This window comes from Grammomys surdaster, unplaced genomic scaffold, assembly GCF_004785775.1.
Source record: "Grammomys surdaster isolate TR1022 unplaced genomic scaffold, NIH_TR_1.0 125049, whole genome shotgun sequence".
NCBI classification, from domain to species: domain Eukaryota; kingdom Metazoa; phylum Chordata; class Mammalia; order Rodentia; family Muridae; genus Grammomys; species Grammomys surdaster.
In genome coordinates, this window is record NW_021619961.1 from 246973 (window position 1) to 258913 (window position 11941).

The 11941-nt window shown below is 42.9% G+C and overlaps 1 protein-coding gene across 1 annotated transcript in view; it reads right to left on the reverse strand.

The window, feature by feature from the left end:
- Positions 1 to 11941, reverse strand: part of Fbn1 (fibrillin 1) — a 203723-nt gene that overhangs the window by 159622 nt on the left and 32160 nt on the right. Inside the window, exons 4-5 of the mRNA XM_028784990.1 lie at positions 6164 to 6259; positions 2139 to 2234 (exon numbers count right to left, since the gene is read on the reverse strand). Coding sequence (XP_028640823.1) covers positions 2139 to 2234; positions 6164 to 6259 — 192 coding nt within the window. The remainder of the gene's footprint in view (positions 1 to 2138; positions 2235 to 6163; positions 6260 to 11941) is intronic.

Genomic DNA, 11941 nt, shown 5'->3' on the forward strand with positions numbered 1-11941 from the left:
CAACAGCTCACCGTCCCTTGGGCAGTCTGCATCAGCACCTCCCACCATGGGAAGCAATTATTCTTTGCAGACAACTATGGACCACTTTGTTTGAAGAATAATATTTATTTTATTCATTGTTTCTCCAAAACAAATTAAACTCAGCAGCAGTCTAAAGTGTTCCCTTCACATGCCACCAAGACATACATCAGCAATTTTGATCTACAGCATCTTCACCAAGAAAACAGTAAGGCCACAAAAGGTCACTATCTTGTACAAATTGGCCTCCATTGTTACGATACCACTGGATTTGTATTAGCTCCAGGGCAATAATATACGTGTACAGGTTATAAAGGGAAACATTTAAACACAGACTCCAAAAAAGACACCAAAATATAGTACAAAGGCCACACTGATCACACTCTGAGTGGCCCAAAGAACAGAAATATTGTATAATTTATCCAACAATCATCGCAACTGCCCTAGAGTTGCTTATCAAACTGTATCTTTGGTATATTAGAAAACAATTGAATTTATGTCAACATCAAAAAATAAACAACTTCTCAGTGCTCTACTGCAGTTTTCTTTGTTTCAGCTACATGGTTTGAATGACACATATTAATCACAGTGATACTTAGCTTTGCTTTCCATCTTAGAATAAGATCTTTATACAATATGGGAGAAATGTGATCATTGCAATTTTGAAAAGTTCTGAGGAGTTTTCTTTTGTTTTTATTTATTTTTCTGAGACAAGATCCCTCCATATAGCATTAGCTGTCCTAGAACTTGTTATGTAGACCAGGCTAGCCTTCAACTCACAGAGATCAGCCTACCTCTGCTTCTCTGCTTCCCAAGTGCTGGGATTAAAAGCATGTGCTATCATACCTAGCTCTGGAAAATTTTCAATTTCAGCTTTATATAATACAAACCTTTAAAGTATCACTAAATAACAAAGGGTAGAGCTAAGGAGATGGCTCAGTAGGTAAGAGCACTTGTTACAGAAGCCAGAGTCACTGAGTTCAAGTCTCCAGCAGCCATATAAATATGGGTGTGATGGTGAATCTCTGTGACCACAACATTCCAGGAAGAGACAGGCAGATCCTGGGAACTCAATGGCCAGCCAGGCTAGCCAAAACAGACAGCTTCATGCTCAGGAAGAGACCCCAACACCATTACACAAGGTGGAGAAGGAGAGATATGGGAAATTGTCCCTTTGTATCTCAGTGCCCACTCTTATGTGTAAGTTCATAATCTTCTTCTGACCTCCACATGTATAACATGGGTGTGCATACATGTGCACATATAATATATAATATACAGAGAGACAGGTAAATTAGTTTAAATACCAGTTTTAAAACACAACACTAAAATAAAAATTTAAACTAGAAATGATGAGGAAATGACTATGAATGTTGAGACAAAATGAAGAACAAAGCCAGCACTCACTAAGAACATTATGCATCCCCAAATAAGTCAATATCATATTTGCACCAATAGCTAGGAAAAGCAAGCAAAATTTTTCTCTTAACTGATAGAACCATGGAGCATTAAATTTAAAAATGGAAAATCCAGATTTAAATTAAAGCTTATTGATACTTGTTTGGCCTTGAGACTATCCATGGACATGTCTGAGCTTTGGCTTTTTGTAGGTGAGGGAGAGGGTGGTTGTCCACACTTCCTGAGCTGCACACTGACTACACGGTGCTGAGCCCAGCTGCTTGGCAGACCCCTGCAGTGAACCGTGAACTCCATGTTTGTCATTCCAGCTCCTGCCAGAGTCAGTGGTTCTTCTTGTGGGTCTTTCATCCTAAACGTTTCCCTTTCTATATATGTTCTCGTGGGAAACCATTTCTCTAATTTACAGGATCATGTGGAGTACACTATTTCACCTTTATGGAAAATTGCCCCCTTTGTGTCTCAGTGCCCACCCTTCTTATGTGTAAGCTCACTATGAAACACTGCACCCACTGCCAAGAACTGCTGAGAAGCATGTAAACTCAGAGCTGCCATCTTGGCACCCTGGAGACCTCCTCAGTGACGATTCAGAAGCCTGGCCGGCCAACTTCAGGAAGTAGCTACCCACACTCAATGCCAGTATAAACCAGTAACAGATTAGTCACCAGAATGCCTTTATACAAATCACTTAGAAAACACTTTACCTCTTTCACACTGGGGTCCAGTAAAGCCATATGTGCATGCACACCGATTTGGGGCCACGCACCTCCCTCCGTTGAGACAGCCACTTTCACAGACAGCTGCAAGATAAGGAGAGAAAGTCTCATGACGCTGCACTTGGACCTCCAGAAAGGGCAGCAAACACAATGTGCATGATCCTCACAGTGTTTGCTTTGAACAGACACCCCACAGTTGCAGATCACCCTAGGATGCTCCCTAGACAGTGACTCTGTACCTGGGTTACGCTTACAACCTCATCTCAGAATATGTACCCCTCGAGAAATGCTTCCAGTTCTGCATCTAAGGTGCAGGTTTCTAACTCACTTCACCAGATACAAACTTCATGTGTGCAAGTGCACTCTTGCTTAGGATTGATTCTTAATTTTGTGAGGGCTTCCCTGAGGAGCAGCAACGTTCATGCTGATAGCACCATTAACTGCAAGTGACCAAATGTTAATACTGGAATTCTGTTGAGGTTCACTGTGTAAAGCTGTGTCTCTGTCCTTCCTCACCTACCTAAGGCATTCTCTGATTGGCTTTAATAAAAATCTGATGGCCAGTTAGCTGGGCAAGAAGAGGAAGGCAGGACTTCCTGGGAGGGAAAAGAACTCTGGGAAGAAGAAAAGAGAAAGGTCTTTTGCCAGGAGACATGAGGGAAGGTCAATGTGACTACAGACCTGGAAGGTATAGCTAGCCATGTGGCTGGATGAGGCTAGGTGGTCAGATTAACTTAGATGAGCTAGTTGAGATTCTGCCCAGAAAAGGCCTAAGCTTTGAAATATTAAAAGGTTTCTGTGTGGTTATTTGGGGAACTAGCTGGTCAAGGAATAATTGCCACCATATTAATTTCCAGCTTTAACTAATATACACAAAATAATAATTTTTCACAGGATTCAGCCATTTAAGCACTATAATTAGGGTCCATTTATGTTGCAACAAAATCTAAGACACTAGTGGTGAGGTGGGTCTTAAAAAACTAGCGTAAGAACATGTTAGTTGTCCACCCCCTAAAATAAAGCCATGACTCTAAGACCTGAAAGCTCAAGTACTGAACAATTTCCTCGGACTCCTGCATGCATGACCTCAATGTGAGAATCTTCATGGGTGGTGGACACTTCCCTGTCAACTTAACACAAGCTAGAGTTATCTGGAAAGAGGAACTTAACTTAGAAAAATGCCTCCCACAGATTGCCTATAGGCGAATATTCTTGATTCATGATTGATGTAGGAAAGCCCAGCTCACTGTGGGTACCATCCCTGTACTGGTTACCCTGGGTGCTATAAGAAAGAAGGCAGAACAAGCCATAGGGAACAAGCCAGGAAGCAGTTTCCTGTGTGATCTCTTCCTGCATGGTCTCCGCTTTGGTTCCTTCTTGCAAGCTTCTGACTTGCGTTCCTGCCTTGACGTCCAGTGCAGTAATCTGAAGGCCATCCTTCATATTCCTCCTTCCTCTCCCTTTCCTTCTCCACAGGGTTTTGGTTTTTTTGACCCAATAAGTTACTTGTTCATCTCTTCATCCGCTCTGTCCTGGAAGGCCTGAACTTATACACTTCTTAGTGCCAAGAACTCAGGTGACTCCCTTTCTCACCATGAAAAGTAGAGAGGGCTCTGAGTGACCATCACTCTTTGCCTCCTAACTCATACTCAGACCAGAATAAACGTGTTGAAGCAGAAAACAAAATGAGAATCTGCATAGGCAGCATTCCCGGTTTACAGAAGAGGAAGATGGAGCTCAAGAAAGGGTTTTGGGGTTGCATTCATTGGCGCCTGCCTATTCTGGGCTTTGTGCTAAAGTCCGTCAGGAGATACACACAGAGAGATGCCTGGTAGATCAGTGAACTCTCCTCTGAAAGGCTCCATCCCCACCTCTCCTGTGGCCAGAGCCTAACTTAACTCCTCCTACTTCCCGTTTTTTTTTCCCATCCAGAATGATCTTCCTCATTGTAAATCCTGGTAAGTCAAGTGGATGAGGCAAGTATTTCATAGTGTTAATGCATGAACTATGGAGTCAGGCCACTAGAACTCTATTCCCAGCCCTGCTCATTGCCGTCTTCGGTCTCTCAGAGATCACTGATACCTTTGAGCCCCGACTTCCCCATCTGTTAGAGGCAGTATGGACAGACACCTTCCAACTCAAACAGTTGTTATATTAAATCAGTTAGTACAGGTTTAGTTTTTTTTTTTATGCTTTATTGACTGACTGAGTGAGTGAATGTGTGTGTTTGTGAGTAATGAGTGAGTGTGTAAATGAGTAAGTGTGAATGAGTATGTGTATGAATGAGTGTGAGTAAGTGTGGGAGTGACTGTGTCAGCAAATGAGTGACTGTGTGTGTGAGTATGTGAGTGAATGTATGTGTGTGTAAGTGTGAGTGTGGGTGAGTGTGTAAGCGAGTATGGGAGTGAGTGTGTACATGTGTACGTGTGTGCATGAACCACAGTACACATGTGGAGATCAGCAGCAACATGAGGGTGTTGGTTTCCTCCTTCCATCAAGTGTGTCCCAGGACAGCCAGGCTCGGTGCCAAACGCCTTGACCTGAACAATCAGTGTGGCAGCAGCAAGAGACATAGCTTTAAAATGTACCTGCCACATAGCAGGGTACAGTAACTGACTCAGTAACTGTAGTTAGCTGCTATTTTGTTATCTTATTACATTTTCTGTCTGACTTTCAAGGAACAGTAAACTTATTTAAAAACTTGGCCCATGGCTTCCTGTCTAGCATATTTTCCTTCCATTATCTGTCTCCATATCTCACTCCAGGGTTAACAAGGCACCTGCTCTGGCCTTTGCCCAACACTATGTCCTGAACAGTGCTCCATCTCACACTAGGCCATTGCTTGAAAGATCTGTGACTCATCACCTGATGGGTGAACCCCTACACATCCCTCAGGACAGGGCTGGCCCAGGGGCCACCTGGGCTGCTGTGACTCTTTCCTCTGTCCAAGTTGGGCTGCAAAAACTCAATATTCTTGTCAGATAGTGGTGTGGAGATAATCACTGGGCCTAATATAGATGTCAATTAATTTATAGTAGCATTTTCCATCACATACATGCAATGGCAAAATTCAAAACAACATGAACAATAACCACTTTATTAAGTAAGCATATATGTAACAGAGTTTAACACAAGTGTGAAATAATAACTGACAAGAAAATACAAATAATAAAATATTAACTCTAAAAAGGATCTATCTTGGGCCTAGAAAGGAGTATTCAGATTATAGAATTGTAGATCATTTTGTTTTTCTAATAAATGAATTTTCCCAGATTTTCTATAAGGTGAGCAGTTCATCCTACAATAATGAAGAAGCTTGTAAGATGAACAGCTATTCTAAGAAATGTGCAGGGACCGTCAGAGTGCAGACACAATCAATGTTGCCTGTGAGTTGAACCAGCAAACTGGGCACCAGTCAATACTAATGTAGCAGAATCTGTCTCGGGGTGGGGGGCTAGAGATACGCAGACACAATTAGCCAATACAAGGAAAATATTTGGAAAGAAAGAGGAGATTTGTTTGGAAATACTTTTGAGATATTTCCTGAAAATTCAGGTAGAGACAGTCAGCAAATCAGGAGGTGAATGCTTGGAACTTATGCTGAAATTTCCTTTTGAAGGGATGAAAATGCTCTAAAACTGATTTGTGGTGATGCTTGCACAGTCTGGTAGATAACCTAACATTATGAAGCCCTACAGTTGGAAAGGTCAGAGTATGTAGTTTGTGAATTAAATAACTGTCAATTTTTTTAAGAAGTATTTCATACCTGTAGGTGTAAGGTGTGAGACAAGGCGGGTGGTAAATATAATCAAAAAGAAAGTGAGCCAAGCAAGTTACTATCAATCCCAGGACGGAAGACTGGCACTAAATGTTTAGGTGATCTGTCCATCTGCCAGGGTCCCAAGACATCTGCAAAAATGTAGTGCTCTGGGCTATCAAAGAAAATTCAGAGCAAGTGCTTTGTAATTCCACAGGTCTGCATGTGACCAGCATCTCCCACAAGGCGTACTTACGCTGTCCGCAGTGAGTGCCAATGTACCCCTTCTGGCACAGACAGTGGTCATCGCTGCAGCTGCCCCCATTCATACAGCGGATGCTGCAGTGTTGGACTAGGGATAAGAGAGAAGAATGGCTTAGTGTGGCAGTCTGCGTGTGTAGATGATTTTACCTGACACAATTTGTAGCTATTTGACAATAATAAGATAAAATAATCCATCGAGATTCGTATATCATGCAGATAGCAGAAGGGTTCTAATTAGCAAGGCTCATTATGTTAAGTATAAAATCACTTACAGTGAAACATGTTTTTTTTTTCTTGGCATTTGCTTTAATGGGGTTAAATGACTTCCTTAATTTAGCAAAATTTACAGTCCAGTGTCATCACTCTGTAATTTATACCGATAAGAGAGGAGTGTCTGAGTGATGGCCCAGGACACGGTTGAAGTGGCAATGATTTCCCATGAAAAGATTCAGAGTTCAAAGTATCCAGCCAGGGAATTGGTTGGAGTAATACATTCCACCGAATTTTCTTCCATTTTGATGGCAGGATGAAAGGACATACTAGAAGTGTTTCATAGCAATGATGTTTGATGGACAGAGAGTAGGGGGTGATGACTGGATTGAACTCAGAAAGAGCTGCTCATTTAAACTGTAACATTAAACAGAAGACCATCAGTATTTCAAATTCACTCTGTGTCACATTCTCACCTATACAAGTGTGCATTTCCAAGCCCTAGACTATAGGTGGACATCATCAGTGACACACTGAAACAGTGACACGCTAGAAGTGGAGTCTTAGAAATGTCTGGTAGACCCTCCTATGAGAGATGTTGATAGTCACAGAACATGCTCTCTCTCCTCTAGCATGTAGGCTATCTTGTGCTGATAGCACTTTCAAAAGTTCCAGCTGGTCCCTAGTTTCTAGAAGCAGTAACTACCTTTCCTACAGAAGACTAAAAGTTTGGCTAAGGGAATCATGAGTCCTGTTGACACTTCTCGATAGAAGAAGCCATAGTTGGACGCTGGGGTTTTGGCTTTTTCTGGTGTGTCCTATGTGTGGGAGTCGATTCCCAGTGGAAATGGATCAGTGGGGAACAGAGGTCTGTCCGTCTATGAAGAAGCTGGAACCAAGAGCTCTGCTCATTCTTAAGCTGTCTTCACGGAATGCACAGGCAAACCTTCCCCCCAGAGTACAGCAGAATCCTCCCCACAGCCAACTTCTTCTGTGAGAGGTCCTCACAGTAGTGTTAAGAAATGACAACTTGGCTATGAGAAAAAATCATTTGTCTAAAGAGCTACAAATATTCATAGGTCAACCTAGCCTGACAGCTGGAAAAGGAAATTTCAAGCTCCTTTTCCTACTGCACCCTCTTAGACACAAAGAGAAGTCAAGTTGAAAATGATCTGCCTTTTCACGAATCTTACTCTCTTCCTGGAATATCATTAAAGGCTCCATTTCTCCTGAGCCAAAAGATTCCTGCACCTCAGCTCTTGAAGCCTCTTCAGTAGGGCCCTGAATACCCACCAGAGCTACTGGAACAGTGCCCTAACCTGTAAGCATATCATTTGGTCCCTCAACAAATACATTTGAATGCCTGCTAGGCAACATGAAAAATGCTAGGCACACTGAGGTGGTTCCTTTATGGAACCCTTCTGTTTCTTTGCCTCTAACTCTTGGGGAGCAAATTAAAGTTCTCACCAAATCCCACCAGCCTCCATCACCCTTTAAATGTCTCTCTGTTTCTTTGTTCCTCTATGACTTCTGTTCTGTTCTCCCTCCCAGACCAGATACCCTGTGCAAGTGTGTGTGTGTGTGTGTGTGTGTGTGCTCGTGCATGTGCATGTGCATGGATCACATGCATGAGCACACACACACGCACACACACACAGACACACACTCTTGGGTACTTTTCTTGTTTCTCCTTTCCCTGACTCATTTTTGTTGAGAGTAGAAAGGTTGTGACACTTAACTACATCCCTCAGTGTGACCAGCGCAGCACAATTAATCATGTTTGCTTAACTCTTGCTACCTAATAATGGCAACAAGAGTGACACGGGAAGAGTAGCCCAGGCTAAGAAGCTGCTCCACGTGTCCCAGGTACCTATATAGCACTGAGTGGGTAATTATTTGAACATTTTAACCTTTTTCCTTCCATCTACAAGAGCTAATAGCTCCCCCTGCCACAGACATCAAGCAAACCAGGCAGACAAACTGTTACTTTAGGCTCCATCGAAGCCAAATGCTTTTTAACTCTAAAGCAATCTACAAGTGTACAAAGGGAAAAACATGCTTAAAGCTTTGGATACTACTCTAAGTGGGTCAGGAAATGGTGTACAATTGCTTTAAAACTCAGTTCTATGCTTAGTTCCATCCTATCTTAGAAAAACAGCAAGGACTAGGAAAGGGCAGGAAATGACGTCATCCTTAGAGCAAACTCAGTGCAAAAAATGATTTCAATTAAAGTGGCTCATGCCAAGACCTGATTTCCATTCCCACACGAGCAACAAAGCCACTTAGCTACTTTGCGATTTCAAAAAAAAAAAGGAAAGAGTGACCAGTGGCCTGCACAGTGGCTTCCCAGTTACTTGTTCAAACTGAAAGTCAGGGCGAAGTCTCCTTTCCAGGAAGAACGACTACATGTACATTGAAACGTGACAGATCAAAAGCCTCCCTTGATATGGCTTTCATTTCCTTAAACCCCCTCTTTCCAGTTGAAACTTCTCCAGGTTAAAAATATTCTTTTCCTTTAAAAAACAAAGCCACCCTGTAAGACTTGGAAGGCCAAAAGTCACTGTGAGCCCAGTGGTCACCCTGCCCAGTGGGTCTTGGGGTTACCAACAGATGGAGGCCTCCATCGTTGCTTTCGTGGATGGGTCTTAGAGCTTAAGGGAAAAGCATTCCTTTAGAAGCAGGAGAAAGCCTGGCATATGGCTTGTCTCTATAAACACTCAGCGCTAGGTAGGCTGAGGCTACAGTGTGGAGTGTTGGCATGAACTCAAGGCCAGCCTGGGCTACAGAATAAATTCCAATAATCTACAGACTGAGACTTCATCTCAAAAGTCATTTTAGAAGGTGGGTTCAAACCTAGTATCTCTGTGACAAAGCTTTGCCTTTGCCACCCAAGCTGGAAATCATTTGGAGGGACCAGATTCACAAACAGGTTTTCCTTTGGATTGAATCCTGCCACTGGTCCCTAGTCTAAATTTACTCTCTAGTTTAAACAGGAATCCCAGACATTTCATAATTAGCAGACAAGAGTTTGTCTAATGAAAGAAAAAAAAAACCCTGAAAATCAGAGTTCCACTCACACTCATAGGATGCAGTATCCATCGATGGATGTGCTAAAAACCCCATGTCAAGACACATGCCTAAACTCAACCTGTATTGAGGTTTTACCGGAAACAGAATACTAAGGGAGTCTAGGTAGTCATTGTGCAAGTTGAAGCTGTCCTGTGTAGTCAGACTCCTAATGAAAAGGTCCCATTAAAGATGGCCAGAGAGCCTCAGACCATGTCACACCAGGATCCACATCCTTGAAGTAACAGGCATGGCCAGCATGCACCTGCAGCCACAAAAGGTCCCAAATAAGTTTTGCATTCGTTTCAGGATTGGTCCTTTTAATCACTCAACAAACACACATTGAAAAATCTTCCATTGAGAAGGTTACAGGAAGAGCTCAAAAGCCTGTCTTTAGAAAGCGCAGTACAAACTCATTAAAATGACTAACTAGTAAGGAATGGCATGCACGCAGCACAGGAAGGGAAGGATGCAGGGCCAACATTTGGATCTCAACATCTCAGCCATCACCCTCTGGGCAGACTCAGCCCCTGGAGAGAGCACTGGGACAAATTTCAAACAAGTAACCGAATGTGTGTTTTAACTTTAGCACTGGGAAAAGCCCAAACAGACAAATGAAATAGGCAGACCGATCTCTAGACTATACACCTGAGACAACAATCCTGAGGTGGCCTGAGTCACTGCAAGACAAGAACGGTTTTCATTTGGACCAATAATTCCCTTAGATGCATAAAGATCTGTGGGTGCCTACAGACTCATGCAGCTTAAAACAGGACCAGAGTATCTCAGAACATAAAAGTCACCTGAGCTGGGAAAGATTCAGAAAACGACAGGTTGAGTGGCATCTGTCATAGATGTTTCCATAAAGTCTGAACAGAGAGAAAACCAATTCAGCTAGCGTGAAGTGTGAGTCTGGACAGCCTGTAGGTACCCATCCCTGTCCGTGCAAACCCTACAGATCCCTAAAATGTGTTTCCTATTATCAAGCTTTTCAGAGTAGCTACAGCATGAGTCTCTCTTCCTCTGAGCCCTCTCACATTTTTGGCACATGGTTGTACCACACTCTCAATCTTCCTTGATCTTCCTATAATCTCAGATCTATGCTGGAAGTTCAAGTGTCCCCAGACACAACTGGAATCGAATTCAACAGAAAAGGACAAAGCTTGAAAACGGTGGGCTTCTACAAGACAGGAGTACTCCTCAATCTCGTATGCAGATTTAGAATAATTCCTATCAAAATCTTTGAAGGCTGTGGAGGCGTAGGCATAATCAACCTAAGCTTTTTATGGGCAAGTGAAGGATTACCGAAACAATTTGGAAAGAAAGAGCAAAGCAAGAGTATGAACTTATTTATCACGTGGTTAAGGATCAAGGCTGAGTGATGATGGAGAAGGGACAGATCAATGGCAGAGCAGAGAGCTTGGGCTCACAAAAACATACCCAGCAGACTGTCAACAAAAACACAAAGTCAAATCTTGTCAGTCAGATTTCTATCACTATATCAAATACTTGACTAATCGACCTGCAGAAAGACAGGGGCTACTCTGGCTCACACCTTTGGAGACTCCCAGTCTCAGCCCCATTGTTTTGTGCCTACAAGGAGCACACACTGGCAGGAGTGTGTGGCAGGGTAAGATGACTCACCTTGGGGCACAGCCACAAAGGATTGCAAATTATGGAAAAAGGCTTACTCAGAAATTTTTGCTGACCACACGTCGGCAGAACTAAGATAATAGAGTAAGTAGCTGTCCACTGTTGGTGGCACCATTCCCTTGCTTACGACTCAGGACTGTACAGAGATAGAGACAGTGAGGTGTGCACAGGCATGTAGGCATTGCATTCTTGCTCTCTGCTCTTTGCTGTAGATGGGATGTGACTTCCTGCTTCAAGATCCTGCCATCCTGACTCACCTTGAATGATGAACTCTAGCCTGAGACTGTGAGCCAGATAAATCCTTTCTCTGGGGTATTTTTATGACAATAATGAGGAAAATAACTGAGATGGTCCCTTTCAAAGAGGACCAGGAGCCTGTTTACTCTGTTGTCATGTGAAAATATACAGAAAGTAACAACTATGAAATATACCCTTAATAGACATGAAAACTTCGGGGACCCTGAGATTACAACTCCCAGTTTCTAAAACCATAAGAAAAGTTCCATGATAGTTAGTTATGGCAGCCTGGAAAATTTTTCATGTTTTAAGATAGTCTGTGTGTGTGTGTGTGTGTGTGTGTGTGTGTGTGTGTCTGTGTGTCTGTGTCTCTGTGTGTATGTCATATGTGTGTAGCTGCCTTAGGAGCCCAGAAGAAGGGTTCAAATCACCTGGAGCTGGAGTTACTGACAGTTGTGTGCCACCTAGCAAGAGCAGTGGGTAAAGAACCTAGGACCTCTGCAAGAGCAGCCAGAGCCCCAACCACTGAGCCTGGTCTCCAGGCCTTTAAAGCCTCTTCTCTCTCTCTCTCTCTCTCTCTCTCTCTCTCTCTCTCTCTCTCTCT